The sequence below is a fragment of the Porites lutea genome, chromosome 1 (genome assembly GCF_958299795.1).
Source record: "Porites lutea chromosome 1, jaPorLute2.1, whole genome shotgun sequence".
Classification (NCBI taxonomy): domain Eukaryota; kingdom Metazoa; phylum Cnidaria; class Anthozoa; order Scleractinia; family Poritidae; genus Porites; species Porites lutea.
This window is the reverse complement of record NC_133201.1, coordinates 12431447-12449607: the sequence shown is the minus strand read 5'-3', so window position 1 is coordinate 12449607 and position 18161 is coordinate 12431447. Positions and strand designations below refer to the sequence as shown.

Here is an 18161-nt window from a genome sequence, read left to right as displayed (position 1 = left end):
AATATCCTTGGACCACCTAATATCAGGGGCAGCCAATGGATCTGTTCACTGAAAAGACGTGTTCTTCAGGCAAATTTTTGCTGGCTGGGAGATATGGAAAAAAATTATTTGTCCTTGGAAGGGTATTGTTGTTGGGAGAAAGATAATTCAAGGTGTCTGAGCTAGGGATTTGATGTCTAGAATAGCTGATAATGGTTATTTATCATAAACCTCTTCCCCCGGGTAATTTTAGCTTAATTTTCGCCCTTCGACGAAACCCATCTTCCTACTCAATCCCCGCCCCCCCAACTAAAGGTCTAAACTTTGCCCTATGACCACACCCAACCTGGCCAACGTCTGCTAGGAATCTTCCCAGTAAGTCAGGTTGCAGGTTGTAGGTGCACTTTGCTGGTTGGGAACTCTTCCCTCAGTCTTGCTGAGAGTGAGGAACACATTAATTTTTTCAAGCAATCTCCCAAAATGCTTAAAATGGCTTTACAAAGCTTTATTCATACTTTGTTGTTGTTTTTAGGTCTTTTTATGAAAATGTCCCGTAGGGTGCCCCTGTAATATAGTTTTTTGATAGTCATGAGGAAATGTCTAAAATAGCCCGACTAGCCAATGAAATGTAACGCCGGACCTATCGCCTGTGAACCATGAGAAGAGTCAAGCAAAAGTTATAATTAAATACATTTTAGATGGCGTACATATTCATAAATTCACTTGTGACGTTTATTGATTGGGCTAGAGTGTGGTAAAAGACATTTGAAAAACTGCATGATTTATACAATATTAAATAATCGAGTTATACGTACAGTCTAGGATCATTTCAGCAAGCTGTTCAGGCTTCGATTTTGATTATTACTTTATGGTCGAGCACTTCCAACACTGAGTAAATCCGATATGTCAGCCATCCCAAAATCGCATTTTTTTTCGAATGTTTCCGTAGCCACACATTATACGAGGTCATAATGTAACCCAAATAAAAATACCAAAATTAACGATATTCGTTATATCCCCCAAGTTTCACTCAAGTTGTACTGAGCCTAATAAAATCAGTGCTATACTGTATTGACAGCTGTATTACATGGTATATTGTGACCCCATGCATTATGTGAGCAGCTCACAAAGAGCATCTAATAAACGCCCCCTCTAGGCTAGTAAAATCGTATTAGACGTCTCTATCTAGTAAACGCGCTAATAGACGCCCCCTATCTGAATTACTCCAAAATACTAGGAATTAGCAAAATCATTCAGTTCATTCATTTTCTTGCTTGATTAACAGGGCTTTGCGTATTTCATCTTGTTCAATGTCAAATTAAGAGTAAGGATGGCAACACAGTAACCCTGAGCGAGGATTCTGACATCGATGTTGGGGGATCTATAGACGGCCTAGACGTTGATGCAGTGGATATTCCGCTATTTTTAAACTCTCTTAATATTTTCGCCAAGTTCTTATTTGCTTTGGTTGAGCTTGTTACAGTTATGGGAATAAACGCCGGGCCCTTCTCTTTTAAGCGCTTCCTCTTTGTTAACCGCCCCCTCCGTGACTCCTAAAATTAAATAAGGTCGTTTGCGGTGTGCACTACAGGTGGAAGTAAAAATCAATTTCTTAAGGTCTCTCTGGACCAAAAAAGGTCCTGTTTGGTCTTGAATGGGCTTTAAAAGCAAAGGGATGTTTCCAAGCTTAGATTTTTTTGGGACTTTTAGTATGTTTATTTTCGGAAGCTATTAATCAGTTCTAAATAACTGTAGAAGAGAAAGCTTCTGGTACAATAGGCAGATTACTTCTGCCACTGCCCCAAGTCTCTTTTTTTTTACGGCGAGGAGAAGCCATTGATGTGAAAATGATGTTTTATTCCCATACAAAAATAAAACTCAAGAACGAACGATCAAACTCAACCTACTTTTGAAATTACCGGAAAGTTGTTCAGCTACATCGCGTTTGCGTTTGCGGCCTGTTGCAGGTTAAGTAAAACTAACAAACTCAAAACAGATAGAACGACAGCACCGGAGTGAGTGCGAAAGTATGTTTTAACTTTATTATCATTTTGAACAAAATGGCGTACAATTCTAATAATGTTTTAACTATTTACATGTTAACAAGTCGTCCTGGAATATCGTTCACCACGTGTAATACAGTGACTAGTCTCGTTTTGGGTGACCTTGAACTTACCACTTTGTGACAAGAAATTTTTGGAATATCGTTCACCACGTGTAACACAGTGACTAGTCTCGTTTTGGGTGACTTTGAACTTACCACTTTGTGACAAGAAATTTTAACATCTTTACGTTGATGACTCTTCTCGTAATTTATTAATGTCGTTGACAAACGAAAACAAACTAGTGTGAGTGGGCCTTAGATTCAATAGAAGGATGAAAACGAGGAGGCCAAAGGGAGCTCTAAGACCACACCACAACGATTTTTAATCGTCAAATTCATTTTTTTAAAGTTTAGTCTTCAACTGTTAATATTTGGATATCTGGAGCAGACATGGCCATATGTCTTGAAAATCTGACATTACCCCGTGATGCAGTTGTTGGAGTCAATTTCCGGCCAGCGTGCTTCCGTTCTAACTGAGTAGGACTGGGACTACTACAGGGCCTTTCAGAATTGCTTCGACCCCCAAAACTGGAAGACTGGGGACTAAGTTCGCCAGAAAAAGAGGCTGGATGAGAAGACTTCCGGTTCTTTGACAACTCACCTGAAAACAAAAATAAAGAAATTTAAACTTAATAACTACTTGATTTAAAAAATTAACAGGACTCTATCGACTCAAGAAGATGCTAGAATAATAGAACCTCTCATCAGGGATTTATTTTTAAAAAAGACGTACTTTTAAAACAGTTAAGCCATAACTTTACAAATCAGGTAATCTCAATGTTTATGTATATATGTCAGGGTTTTGCGAGTGCGATTGGCAGCGTGAACATGGTGAATAAGTTAAATCCGTGATTCATGTTCTTACTTGCAGGAAACAGCATGCAGTCATACCAGTTGAAGCCAAGCGTGACCCCACAGATTATATTGTCGATAGATTTGACTATTTGGAAATTGTATCATAATTACTGCCGATTTTCGATCCATTTTTAGATTCCTGCTTGCTTAATTGGCCAAAAATCTACACGCAGGGCAGTCAAAGGCGTCGAAGGCTACCTGTGAATATGTCAAAAGTGCAAATCTGACGTTGGAACGAATAAAATAAATATGCGATATAAATGTCTTCGTAGCTATTACATATATTTCAAGTTTATTTCAAAACAGTTTTCTAATCTGACCGAGAAGTTGTGTTCTAACATTAACTGCTATAAATGTATATGCCAGATAATGATACATGGAAGTAGTTAAATTTGACACTAGTAGAGGCACAATCTACAGTGTAAAAGACTGATTGTTCAATAATACAATCTTTTAGGGTATGTTTTACCAGATGTGACTGTAAGGCTTTAAACAAGTAAATGCGTAAGAAAAATACGCTTCTCATCACACGAATAAGAAAGGGGTCTGACCTAAAAAAGGAGAGTTTTTAAGGCAGGCAGGAAATCCAGGGATCAATTCATCACAACTGTTTTAAGTGTAATTTACAAGTACTCAGCCTATTCAGAGTCTCAAAACAATAACCACACTGTTTTAGTTGTAACTTCTACTTGGGACAATTTTTCGTGAATTGACTTCGGGTTTTACACTCGCCATAAGCAGACACCACATCTAACACTACATTCTCCCAGGTTCTTACATTCTGATATGCCACAATGCCTAGTCTAGGTCGCCGTGAACCTAAAGTATTTTTATTCATGAAGAGTTTGGAGTAGATAGAGAATGGACTTAAAGGGTAAAACCTGGCACAGTATGGTCACTTACTTCTTGTGAGCTGGAATGAGCCACTAACTTTAGGTGAAGGAGACTTTGTTGATGAAGACAATGAACTTGGCTTTTGGACTACTGAAAAACAAACAAACAAACCAAAGAAAGGATAAAGAGAGCTCTGAATCTAATTTCCCTTTCATTTTATGAATCATTACAGGATAGAGCCACTCAAAAGAGCTAAAGACTGAATGGAGCTTACCCATTGTTGTCCCTGTGATCCCAGTTGAAAGTACAGCCCTACCAAGGAGTGGTGGCACTGAAAGAAGAAAAACAAATAAGATGGATCAGAAAGTATAAACTTGTAACCTTTGCTATGAGTTTCTTTTTATATATATAACAATTATTAACCGAAGTGGAGGTGGCTACCGAGCCGCGAAGCGACACTGAGGTGAATAATTGTTTTAGTATATACTAAAACAGTGAGATAATTGAGCACAAAAATGACGATTTTTAACTCATTTACTGTTGCCAACGATTACAATTTTGGCGCGCAATGACCAAACAGCTGTCGCGTTTTCTTGCCGTCAAATAAAACTTTTGAAGGCATTTGTTGATCTCTTTTGGGGAGATTTCTTCAAAAGTAGTTGTGAATAAAACTATTAAATTTAGTTTTAAGCTTATTTATGAACATGTCAGCTAAAAAAAAAGTAACGCAAGACTTAAGCTTAAGCTTAATTTACATTCGTAAACAAAAAAATTTTCCACTGGTTTCATCGATAAATTCAAGGCAAACAGACAAAGCTGCACCTGTTAAAACTTCCAAACCGAATTTCGTCACCTTCTTCGTGTATTTTGGGAACAGCTTGTTCGACTATTTGTGAAATTTCTTTGTTTGTTACGGCAGCAAACCGGAAAGCCATTTCGCTTGTAACTTGCGCGAGTTTGGCGTCGCTCGCTCGGCGAAATTGGAGGTGAATCAGTGAATAGCACTGGATATCCGGAGGTTAAGTAGCCAATCAGAGCGCGCGAAAAACACTATCCACTGTTTTAGAATATACTAAACAATTTTATTACATGCTACATCTTCCTAGATCTAGATCAGAAATATCTGAACTGCATATTGTGTGGTACAGTCAGTTTGCTGAACTAATAAAGTAGAAATGCCTACAGAATCTTAAGTCAGAACCTCCCTGATTAATTATTATCAATTGACGTGGTGATAAAATTGCTTAAGTGTGGGTATATTATAAGCAAAATTTAGACCACCCTGACTTCTACACAGTTAGTTGTAGCCTACCAGGCAGATATTCTTAGGGCTTTGTCACGCATTTCTTCCTTCCTGAGGCATGGGAGACCACAGTCTAACGTTTATTTTTCGCAACATTTTTGTCCAACCATGTCTAGTTTCAAGATAAAGCTCTTGAAAGCACTGGCAACTACAAATACTCCCACTTCCCTCCACAAAAACAATGTTGAAGTCCGGCTGGATCATTTCTGATCCCGACTAAACAACTTTGACCGGGGTGAGGTAAGGGGAGGGGCCATTGTGGTATCAAATCCACGGGAAAGGCACTCTGTGGGTAAGAAAGAGCAACATTCTTTACACTTTTTGCCCAAGATTGTACCTAAGCTGGTGCTGGATGCAACAGTTATCTAATAATAGTATTATTAGTAAAATGAAACATTGATTTTCCTGGTTAGACACTTTATTTAGAGCACTGGTAGCTGACTTAATAATATAAGGGTCTTGCTTGAGCTACTTTATAAGGCGGGTCAAAGGATTAGATTTAACTTTTCCAACCACTACCCTAGCTTACTCCTTCAAAATGAGAAAGTTATGACCTGAGCGTCTCCATTGCTACCTGTGAAAATGAATAATCCCCAAAGGGTCAAGCATATTGTCAAAGAAGTGACTGAAAGACCATACCTGGTCCTGCCCTTTCTGCTGTTGTGTTACTGTACATGTGGTTGTTTGACAATTCTTCAATTTGTGACAAGTCATCTATGGGTGTTGTAACTAGAATAACACCAGGAGGTATAGAGATGTCATCCTCATCTTGCGCTAAGTCCACTTTGTCTGATTCTGTGTTATCTCCTTGTAGGCCATCATTTGGGATTGAATCCTTTGTGATGTGTTGAGATGGTGCGTGGGGAACAGCCAGGGGAGCAGGCACAGGAGGCGACCCCTAAAATAGTCACATCCAGTAACAACACTATTCGTATTCACTTTCACGCTGTGTATATGCTGACTCCAGTTGTTCAAAAGTTGGATAGTACTATCCACTGGATAAATAGTTATCATCCAGCCAATATGTGTGAGGGAAACCATTATTATTGCATTATCAATTGGAAAAAGATAAGTCTGTTTTAGTTGGGTCATCAGTTAGGATGGAAAACAGTAACCTTGCCATTGATCTTCACGACTTCATTGCTCAAAAAAGTGGATTTAGGGTAGCCTTAGAGATTTATCCTTTGGATAGTCCTACCCATCTTAAAACACTACATACAGCACCTGTAGCGAGCAGTAGTTTCTCCGGGCCGGATGCTACACTACGAAGGGAGAGAAACCACTGTGAGCGACTGTTTGCTTTTCCATCAAGCATGTGCGTCTATGTGATGCCTACGTGAAATAGTCCCTATGGGAAAACAGGAAGACCGGATACTGCAGGCTCGCATTAAGGCAGCAGTTATAAGCATAAGCAAAATAATGCCGGAGAGCCTTAACTTGTTTTTAAGAAGGTTTTACCTTCATGTTCAAAGTTGATTTATTCGTCCATGCCACTGGATGGTGACTCAATCAAGAAAGCAGACAGTCGCTCGCAATTGTTTCTCTCACTTTGTAGTGTAGCATCAGGCCTGGAGAAACTGATGCTCACAACAGGGTATTTGAACACCGAACTAGAGCCAGATTTTTTTTCTTTGTCAGAGGTTACTAATTAGTACACATTTGTGTGGGGACCTGTTTCATGTACCCCCTCCCCTCTGGATGACTTGGTGGGACACAGTAGTCTACTTACAAGGGATTACTCCCCTGGAACTCAGCAAACTTACAATCTACAACTTTTCTGGCTGTGAAAAGTTTCAAACAATCCTAAAGTTTCAAATTAAAATTTATAAACAGCAAATTGGTACCCAGGCCCTGTAGTGTACCTCCGTATATGGCCTATATGGGGATGTGCCGCTGGACAGGGTATGGTTTTTGTCCTCTTTGTCCTAAACAGTGTAGATAATTTCGCACAAGTCTGTCCTAAAAAGGGTCTATAATTTTGTGTGAGCCTGTCCTCCGCGAGAGGAACATGGAATCAGGCACTTTTATTAAAGACAAAGCTTAAAACATACATTTTGTTGTATCTTTTCAAGAAAGCTTTAATATTTTAACTAACCTATTTATTAGATAGTAATAGATAGAGAGTAATTTCGAATACCTAATCACTATTTTAACTGTATGGAACTTACTATGTAATTTTAGTTTTTAACCATTTAATTCACGTAGTCTGTACGTAGAATTATGTGTGTGTGTAACCATCATTGACTGTAAGTATTTTATTTTTAACTAATTTTATACTTTTATATAGTTTTCTTTTGAGAAATTGAATGTAAAGCGCATTAGAAAACTTTGAGTTGAATTTGCATCATAGAAGTGAATATGTTATTAAATATAAACAGGGCATTGCCTGCACGATTGATTTGCTTTGCTTGCATGATGAAATTTGTTTGTAATCTAGTATACAAAAGTATTATTAAATGACTATAATGTGAATTTGCTCTACTGTAACTGCAAATAAATGATGGATTTAAGACAAGATGGTGTGCATTTTGTCCTAAACAGGGTTTGTATTTTATAAGGATCTTTTTGTCCTTAAAATAGGGTCAGGGTTTCAAACCCTCAGCAGCTCACCTACAGCTGTATATACCCAAATATTGGTCTAGTGTTCCCTAGCTAATTGGCCCTGTTTTCCCAGTAGTACAATGTATATACACCACTAATTTTTCTGAGTTTAGTGGCTCAAGTAATTTTGACAAAAAACTTGAATTGGAATAGATATTCAAACTTTATGAAACATCATGAAACAATGCGCCATTATAGCTACTGACAAACATCTATTATACCAAAGACATAAATTTTTATCGCATAAACGGCACTGACTTCTAGGTAATATCAGACATCGTATGATCCTATTTCTTCAAAATATTCCACTTATCCTAAATAATAAACAAATGATTAGACAGCTGTTACCTTTGATGCTAGTTCTATAAGGTACATCCATTGGTGCCGCTTCAAGTTAGTCTCACACTGAAAAAAAATGTAATACATCTTGATGCAACATACTCCTAAATAAAAGTAAACACTTGTGTTTTGCACTACTCGGGATTTACACTTATAATTTAGGCTACACTGTACCACTCCCTCTGCAGAATATATTGCATTACTTAAGGACTCTGTGTTAAGTATTTTTGAATAGTATAGGTGCAAGGAAAGTGAGCTTTATAGCTTGTCCTTTGAGCAAGCTGTAGCTAGCATGTACAAGCCCAAAAATCATTTCAACTTGCCCATAAAAAATGTGACTGAGCAGCATTGATTACAGTTCTTCTGTATTAAAATCTGAATTCTCCCTGCGAAACAAAATCACTTGCCCATTGGGCAAGTAAGACCAAATTTCACCAGCCTGTTTGCAAAATTTTTCTTTACACACTGGTACAGTTCTTGACTCTAGTGGCTGAGGCACAGCTAGGAAAATGATAGATGTAGGGGGCATGCTAAAAAATAACATACATGTAGGAACAATACTTGAATTATAATACATCTCATCTACTGTGTTTGCATATTAGGACAAATTCGCATTACACTGTATAAGAACTAGTTTAATTAATTTGTGAGCAAATACACTTTCAAGTATTTTTGACACGATAAGGGTAAAATAGAAATCCCACACATTCAGATAAAAGTATATAGGACTCCACTGATTTCATGTGATTGAAATGGCTGAATATGTACAATGTATTGACGTATCTTAAACACAATAAAAACACAGTTACTATGGCATACTGTTGACACTGGCTGAAAAGCCATTCAGTACATGTAAATGTACAAAATTTCTTGTGGAAATAAATTTACACAATGTACATGTTGGTGTAAATTTTTTGTAAATTTGTTGTTGTAAATTTATAAGAATAAATTTGCCAATAAATTTACATGTACCTTAAACAGATGAGTTCCTCGTTCAGTGCTGAGGTAGAAAGGAAAGCTGTAGGTTCCTCTTCTTACTATATTGCATTTAGTATTGGATGATAACTCAATAGATCCTCTAAACTGAAAAAAAAGGGAGAGTTCTGAATGTAATTTATTACCCTGGCTTTCAAATATTCTCTTACATATTCTCACGTAATAAATTTGCACCCTGGGGAACTCAACCAGTGGGGAGGCTTTGCCCCGATGTCCAACCCCTTACCAAATTTAAATACCATTAATTTTTTGATAGACAGGTACCCCTTTCATATACCTTCTATTGACAAATATACCCCTTTTGCATACCTTAAAGGTGCAATCCATTCAACCAAAATTTCCAGAAATTTCGGTCCAAAACTCAATGGATCGGTTCCATCCAACCAGAAAAGTGTCGAAAAAAGTGGTCCACCTTTTGAGGTGGACCAGTTTCCCGGTCGGACCAGTCAGAATTTTGGTTGAATGGATTGGGCCCCTAGTTTAGAATTTTGCATGATCTCTTTTAACTACTTCAAATGCAGTCTTTAAAATATGAATAAATCACAAAACCACAAAATTTTCTCAACTTTTTCACAGCCATAAATTGCATAGATCTGTTAGTCCTTTTGGGTCTTTTAACCAATTGAAATGACAGATTTCCCTGCCCTTTCATCAAATTTAACAATTAAACTCCTACCATTTCATAAACCTAAAGCCTGAAAAAGGTACCCAAGCAACAGTTTTATTATTAATCTCTGTCAAGTAGTGATGTGGATCTACATGTAGATCAGAAGGCATTAACCCCAGCAGCCAGAGAGGGTTAAACAGGGTTTTCATTAACAATAATTCTAGAAGCAGGAGAAAGGTGTCACATTACAGGAGAAAATTTTGAAAGAAGCCTACATCTGAGTAAAAAATAGTCGTAATCTATTGAACATTAGCTGGAGAATTCAGCGTAGTAAACAGAGAATTCTCCAATCTTCATATATGCAATGTCTAATGATCACAGTGTGGATTAAGAAGAATATGAATGCATGTTGTTATATTCCTAGACAGCTTTCACTCAACTAAACACCGGACTGCCATTGGTTGATTCTTTGTCATGTGGCCTTGACTAAAATCAAATGTATCCCGATCGTGATACATTAAGTCCCAATCGTGATACATTAAAGCAATGTACCCTGCTCGGGATACATTACAGCATGTGGTCAAAGCATGATGGAAAGTGGCGTGAGAGAAGGCAGGAAAACCACTGCCAGCTTCAAGCTAAAAAGCAACAATTTTTCAAGTTATCCCAGAAGAGAAACAGCAGCTAGTATATAGTGGAGGAAAAAGATGCAGATAATATAAGGAAAGTACTTGGTAAATCAGTTATTCAGTGGTTTTGAGAATTTAATTTTCTGTTGTTATGAGTATCCAATCGACTGTTTTGGTTTGCTCTGGTTATTTTTCTTGTTGCTATTGAAGTGAAAGTCTAGAAATATAACAAAACACTTAATGTCAGGTCCCTTGAATTGGGAAACCGATTAGTTTTCTTTTCCCACGAGTCCTGATGTTTCCGGAGACGAATCAGGACTGACATGGGAAAACAAAACCAACTGTTTCCCTCAGGATCTGGCATTAATTAGTGTATAATATGATGCAACAACTTATTCTTACATTATCTCTGTTAGTTGTTGCTCTTTCTGAGTAAAACAGCATCCATACTCCTCTTATTACAACCCAGTACTGTATCCACTGAAAATAAACGACAGAAAAACCTCTAAGAGTTATAATAATTAGCAGGTTCTATGTTGATGCTACTATAATGATCAATGATTATTACACAAATGTAAAATACCAGAGGTAGCCTGCAAGCAGGCTCACTTGTGTGTGTTCAGGGAAAATTTTTGGCGGCAGAGATGCCATTCGGCAAGGAGAATGGGCCAAGGAAAAGCAAGCCTGTATGCAAGCCACATTTTTGTCTCGGGCACCCTCGGCCTTTTCTCCTCGCCGGGTGGCAGCTCTGCTGCCAAAAAAGTTCCCCGAACTTGCACAAGTCAGGGCTTCTGATATTTGGTGCGGTTGTGGAGCCGCAAAATTCAGGTAAATCCTGCGAAATTTACAAAAACATTAAATTAATACCGGGAAATTCGGTAGAAATCTTATCAAATATTATTTATTGTTTATTGTTTTGTTTGCCTAAGTTGTATATAGCAAAAAAAAATCTAATCATTTAAACTCTCATGGCGAGGAAGCCCAAAAGAAGCCACCTGGAAACTGATGGAGAACTTTCTTTTATTAGTCCTGCATTGTGGTAAATAAAAAAGCTCCGAACTTCTAGTGCCATTAAGAATGGCCGCCACCTGGCATGTCACCAAAAACATATTTGAAACTTTCAGCTATTGGGGCTATTTACTTGCCGTAAACTTGCACATATATCTCAGAACTTCGTCACCCCTGAAACGTGAAACAACATCCTGAAACTAACAGGCACTTCATTTCTGGAGTGTGTTGTTGTTGAAAGAGCAAATGGTGACCTCTGTTAGAAAAACGTTAAAAACGCTGGTCTGATCAGGGCAAAGCCGATTGATTCCTGGCGAAATTTGCCTTGAAAATAACCACAAAATCGGCTGTTTTTTACCAATTGCTTTTTGGTGAAGTTTGCCCCAAAAACTCCGCTGAAATTACCACAAATCGGCCGATTTTTCCTCGAATTTGTCCGTAAAAATCCTGCGAAATTTGACTTTTTCTTCCACGACCTGTCAGAAGCCACGACAAGTGAGCCTGCTCACAGGCTATACCGAAGGTAGAAATCAGTTAAAAATTGATCGAGTTGATGGTAGTCTGTCACAATTTCTTTTCTAAATTACAACCACAATTTCACTCATTCATGGTCAGTACAAATTTATAAAATTTTAATAATGGCAAACTTTGTTAGTGCAGGGCTTCTGATAGAAAAAAAGAGGCCAGTTTCTCAGGAGACAGATTCATGGAAAAATTGGCTGATTTCGCAAAATTTTCGGGGCTATTTAACTTCGCCAAAAAACAATTGGTAAAAAACAGCTGATTTTGTGGAAATTTTCTTCACGACAAAGTGCTCGAGAATTTTTTTGAGCCAAGATGGCAAAGCTTTTAACATCATGACTAGTGCCCAGGTTTTCACAACATAATTTACACCTGGTAGTTTTGGGACATTGTTGGCTCATCGTGGTGATGAAGTTCCAAGATAAATTTGCAAGTTAAATGGCAATTAAAAAGCCCCCATAGCTGAGATAAGTTTTAAATATGTTGTATTGACATGTATTTGACAAACCTTCTAGTGAATTTTACGATATTTTGCATGTTTTTGTGAATTGCGCAGGGTTTTACGGATTTACCTGAATTTCGCGGCTCCGTGACCTTGCAAAATATCATAAGCCTTGTTGAGTATACTAGGTGATCACATGATTTCAAGTGCAATTTGGAATAAATAAGCACAAGTAAATTTTTCAAAGACCAACAAAAGTGTACAAGCCCGGGGGGCGTCAGTGCACTTTTATTTGTATTAATAATATACACAAAAAACATAACTACAACGACAAATTTTGACAGCGCACAATATTTTAGTTAATTCAACCGATTGGCTGAAACATACTACTACCTTATTGACAAATTCAAACTTTTTCAAGACCAACACTTTCAAAATCATTCAACTAAGAACTTGGAAATGTGCAAGGATTGATTTTACATGGTCACCAGCCTGTTAAAAATAACTCGGTTTACAGTTATAATCAGTAAAAGTAAGTGTTTTTAAATTCATCCTTGATTATGAGAGCTCGGCGTTTACAAGAAGCGTTTACAAGAAGTATACTGCCATTTTGAAATCAGGAGAATGCTTCGAGCAGCCAAAGATAAAAGACACTTGCTGATCAGAGTTGTTTAACTACTGTTCGTCATTGTCTGTTCCTGAGACCTCATCACAGCTGGATTCATGGAGAAATTTTTCAATTTGAGATTTACAACCCAAAATTGAAGGAAGCAATTTGTTTTCTTTCGACGCTGCCATCGATGGGTTAGTGGAGCCACAGTTGTTGTGAGGAGGGAAACTGTCAGTATTAATTAAATATAATATTTGCATTTTCTCAGAGCTGGGCAGGTTCTCATTATTTCATTAATTTTGGCCTTGGCCTATTGCAAGAGAGAGTCATCGTCGCTCTTCTTTGTCGGTTTCATCGTAGTGGTTGAGGAAATTTATACCTCTGTGGCCTGTGACATTTGGGGTTATATTCTACAATCTTTGCTTTCTTTAGCTTGCTGACTGTTGTTTTTTGTGGAGCTACGATTCGTAAACTTTTTATTCACTTTCTTTAAGGCTAGTACCAGCTACGGATACTATGGTATTTTCACCCATTGGTTTAGTTTGAACACGATATTTAAATTTTCTTAAATTTTGTTGTTAAAACAGCTAAGATCTGATTGGTTCTTGGTGGTTTCTTTTGTGTTTTCAGCCAATCAGAAACCATTTGTAATTTGCACTCGTGTTACAAGTTTGCACTCTTGTTACAGAACTGCACTCCTTTCTCAGCCACTCAGACTTGAGTAATTTTTTTGTGTATATTATTAAGACATGAACAGAAACTTGATGTCTTGAGCCTGGATTTTCACAAACCCCCTGATAATTCAGTTAGTACACAGCTCTTAAAAACCTCTAATTTCATTGGTTCTCCATAACACGGAGCTCCATTGTTTTAAGGATAGAGTCATTCACTCAAATGATTATATTTCTATGTCTATTGTTTTCACAGCCAATACTGTGAGGCCTTGTAAAGAGCTGCATGGCACCCCTGATAATTTGATAGAAAAAACCCTGGAGGTTCTTAAAATTGGGATTCCACATGTACAAACATGTATAGGGTATTTTTTCTGCTTTATATGAATATTATTAAATGCAAGATATTAGGGACACATAAAAATTGAGCAAACACCCTAAGTACTTAACAATAAAGTAATAAAGTATTAAATATTATTATTTACTAGCTAAAATAAGCAAGCATTTTAATATAATCAGGTATATTTTAAGGAGACAAGATATGATTAGAATATTCAGTGGCATGAGCTGTTTTTATGTTGGGGTAACAGCTGGTCTAACAAATAATGATGTGTTAATTAACTTTTCTATCTTTAAGCCTGTTTTTCATACTGACACAAATTTCTATAATATTTTCTTACAACACTGACTTTGCACAAAAATTAATTAGCACTATCTAAAAAAAATCATGAAACAAAATTATTTGGCTTAATGATTCCACAACTTTAGTTTTTTTACATTGCGCTTTTTGTTTAGAATCCCCCTTATAGCTCCCCTTTTTTACTACAAGATTTTATTAAAGAACTCAGAGGTCTGGTCACCAGTTTTATTACTGAAAGAAAGTATACACATTGTTGCCAGGGAGATGTGAATTACATATAATTTTATATGCAGTGTAATTTTTTAGGCTTTACAAATGAAGTGACAAATGTTAAACTTTGGTCAACTACAAAGAGGGGGGAAAGGGGGGGGGGGGGGGGTCCTACGCACGTATCATGGACTTTAAAAAGTAAAAATAATGCATCACGGTGATTAAAATTTCGTGTTCAAGTTTCACAGCTATTTTCGCAAATTGTTATTTTCACCTTTATTGTTGTGGTTATAATAATATTTATTACTCCCTCTAATTTTAAAAAAAACTTGCTCATTGTCACTGTCGGCCAGTGCACCCGAGATCCCCACGCGCCTTAGCTCGACAAAAATATAAGAGGCTGAATCATGATTGACCGAAAAATACTGACACCAAGGAAATTGTTTCTCAGCTTGGGGTCGCAAGCACTCTTTTCTTGCCGGGTGAAACAAGAGCCGAAAAAGCAGGGGTGGCACCGGGAATTTTTCCTTGGTGGGGCATAACTGGGAATATGTGTAATATCGGCGTGATAGTGCCAATAATGAGTGCCGAAGACATAACAAACTAGGGGGTCCAGGCGCATGTTCCCCCAGGAAATTTTGAAAATTTAAGTACTCCAGGATGCAATCTGAACGATAAAATTTGGCAAACATCAGGATTTCATTGTGGTCAACAAAGTGAGAAAAACTTAATGACCTTTTCCACCTAAGCAAAAAAACTCATTAGGCTGTTTTGGAGCCAAAACATTATTGTAGTGTTGTACACATTTTCAGGCATCATCGCATTGGTGAATGTTTACTAAAGTTAGATATTTGAAAGCTGAACAATAATTTTCTTTTAAAGGCTGTTCCCCTTGAATTATATATTAATAACAGTACAAGTCTTTCATTTACAAAATAAACTAGTAATTAACATAATACCAGTTGTGCTAAAAAAAATCCTCCTTCAGAATAAACTTTAAAGAATTATTATGTTTTTTTAGATATTTAGTTTTTCTTGTCTTGGCTAATAAAAAACTCACTGTATAGTTTTTAAAAAAGATTAACACATTAAGCTTAAGCCACATTTAACACCTCATTAATTTTTCATTCATTAGTTAGGCCCGGTGCAGACGCCAAACTTTTCATGAGCCGAACCTAATACATTGAATTAAGTTCATGAAAAGGTCAGCGTCTGAATCAATTAGGAACGTCTGTTTCAATTTTTATTTCAACATGACGGTGTCCAACAAGAAAGCTCTTGCTACTTTGGACACTGTACACAAATGAACTTAATGTCTTTTAGTTAATTATTATTATTTGTCAGCTACTTTATTTTCCTACCTACGTACACTTATGTAAATATCTTTTATAGTGTGAAATAAGGAATTGAATTGAATTGAATTGAACGGCTCAGCTGTTCTTTTTGCCTAGCCTGGCGGGGAATTTCACCTTTGGAGCGACTTTGGAATGGCTTTGATTCAGATGCCAAACTTTTCAAGTACCGAAAAACTAATGCATAAATTATTAAAACGTATTTTGTAAGCAGTTTGATGGAAATGAGCATTTTCCGCTTTTTGAACTTAGTTCAGTTGCAATTAAGATCAGCGTCTAAATCAATAATTTGGGTTGGCTTTAATTCAAATAAGGTTTGGCTCATGAAAAGTTTGGTATCTGAAATGTGCTTTAGAGGTGAGAAAAGATTTTCAGTGACTACTTTGCTTAATTGCAAGCTAATGGAAAATGATTTCACATGCATTGCAAGGAAAAAGTAAATGTTATGCATACTAGATTAACTAATAATGATAAGCTTTCAATGAAGATTCTGCTAACGCTTTATGTGTAACCTTATTTCAGTACTTCTTGTCCACTTACTTTGCTTCGTCCCTCCTTCCTGAGAATATAGTCTTCGTAATATTTCTCACCACCATCATTTGCCATGATCTCTGTCTCAACTTGTCAAAAGAATTTATCACATATGGGTCCAAAGAAGTGACGTCTGGAGCATAATTCAAGAACATACATAGCATTTAATTTCCATACTTGTTTTGTTTTCGATCTTAACGGCTAACGGGCCGTGAAGAGACCTGTGTTATCAAACGCCGTCCTGAATTCTACATCACTCTGCCCATCACTGTTGATGCTCATAGGATAACATTACACTGACACTGGGGTTTTGTTTACACGTCATCTTCCTGCTTGTCGCAAAAACTAACAGCGCAGTATGGCCTTTGATGTGTTTGCCCAAGTATTTGCACTGGAGGGCCCTTTCTTAATAAAGTTTAATCTATTTTAAACACTTGTGGTTTTCTCTGAATCATCTGAAATTCGCCTCCGGCGCGCGCGAGCGCACGATGTTGAATTTTGGTCGTAAGCCAGAGGTCGATAATTAGACTTCCTTAAAATTTTAGGAAACTTGACACTTCTAAAAAGCAAAAATGCGGAAGAACATCAGGAATAGGTACCCACAGCGTACATGGCAACTTGATATAACCTGTCATATTTAAAGCATGTCAACCGATGGTCACGAAATAATGAATTGATTATTAAAGTGGGTCTTACATAAATTTTATATAATGAACAAGCTCTGTTTGCTTTCCTTAAAATCCGAATAAAACATCTTAAATCACTGACACTTGGAAAGCAGTCAACAGGCTGGAGATGATCGAATAGTGAAGCTGGTCACAAACACAAACAAGAATCAATGAATCGTGTTGACCCTCGGGAGCCACTCAGTAGTGAATGTATTTGAAAGTTGTATCCTTTAACTGTCATTTATTGTGAAGACTGACCTTTTATGTAGTTCTTGTCCTCGTCTCACTACATTGCCGTTCGTTTTCATGGCTTTACACCTCGAAAAGGTAGGTAAGATAATACTCTCTCTTTGTTGTTTGACGATACGCCATTTTGTATCCCAGCAACAACTGCGATGAGCCGGATGCGGCAAGTGCGTGACTTTCACCATTGTGTAACGCAACTCACGTGGCTTATTAAAAGTATATGTAGCATAATAGCGCCAAAAAATCTCTGTCCAGTGGATAGCACAATTGGTTTCCCTGATACTAATCTCCTGGATAGTGATTTATCCGGTAGAGTGCGGTATCCAACGTTTGAACAAGTGAGGCCTGACCTTTGCATTTCCTGACCTGTAATCCAAAATTGCAAAAACGGCCCTAAGCGAAAGTCTTCTCTTTTTATAGCCGACTATAACAGATTTTTGTTTGCTCTTCAGATTGTTCACGATCATGGTTTACTTGCTTGCAGTTCCTTGTGCTGGAAAAAACTGTAAATTTTCTTGCTCGTTCTTACTTATAATACTCTCGGTAGGTGAAATGACAGACTCCTGACCGTGAAATAGCACACGTGGCAAATGTGTTTTACGTGCGTACTGTCCTGAATAAGAGAATTCCGAAACGCATCAATAAAAGTAACAAAAACCCGCTTCTGACCCTCGTCCACGTCATACAATAACGTATAACAAACTTTTTCCAGACGTTTGTGTGTGAATTTAGGAGAAAAAGGTGGGTTACAAGTTTTGTTTTAAATGTAAGCCCTGAATTTTTTGTAACCTTAAAATATTTGTGAATGTATTTCTCAATCCGTGACTCATATCGGTAGTGATAACATAGGACGCTGTTTCGTTGTTCCTTGCTCATTTCATAATGCACTTTAAGGGTGAGTATGGGCTATTCCATTTATCTGACACACGGCTCGATACTGTCCTCCGCCGTTGAAGAAATCACTTCTGAAGGGGAATACAGTCGACTCCCGATAATTCGAACATCATGGGAGAT

At 37.3% G+C, this 18161-nt stretch overlaps 1 protein-coding gene across 5 annotated transcripts; it reads right to left on the bottom strand.

The window, feature by feature from the left end:
* Positions 1 to 1995: 1995 nt before the first annotated feature.
* LOC140945209 (uncharacterized) lies at positions 1996 to 17262 on the bottom strand. Of its 5 annotated transcripts, none has more exons than XM_073394262.1 (9): positions 17160 to 17262; positions 16243 to 16366; positions 10650 to 10727; positions 8988 to 9098; positions 8025 to 8081; positions 5715 to 5973; positions 4047 to 4103; positions 3842 to 3922; positions 1996 to 2684 (listed from the first exon to the last, which is right to left on the bottom strand). In XM_073394262.1, exons 2-9 carry the CDS (start codon positions 16306 to 16308, stop codon positions 2434 to 2436), a joined length of 960 nt encoding a protein of 319 aa, XP_073250363.1. In that variant the 5' UTR covers positions 16309 to 16366; positions 17160 to 17262; the 3' UTR covers positions 1996 to 2433. The 5 variants fall into 5 exon arrangements, with proteins under 5 accessions (XP_073250363.1, XP_073250377.1, XP_073250380.1 ...); XM_073394276.1 differs by having other exon boundaries at positions 3842 to 3919; XM_073394279.1 differs by lacking the exon at positions 10650 to 10727.
* Between the last annotated feature and the right edge of the window lie 899 nt (positions 17263 to 18161).

Coding starts and splice junctions, on each gene's coding strand:
- LOC140945209 (XM_073394262.1), bottom strand. CDS start 16,308: ATGGCAAATGATGGTGGTGAGAAATATTACGAAGACTATATTCTCAGG. Junction 4,104..5,714: donor AGCAGAAAGGGCAGGACCAG/GTATGGTCTTTC, acceptor TTCTTCTTTCAG/TGCCACCACTCCTTGGTAGG. Junction 3,923..4,046: donor GATCACAGGGACAACAATGG/GTAAGCTCCATT, acceptor TTTGTTTTTCAG/TAGTCCAAAAGCCAAGTTCA.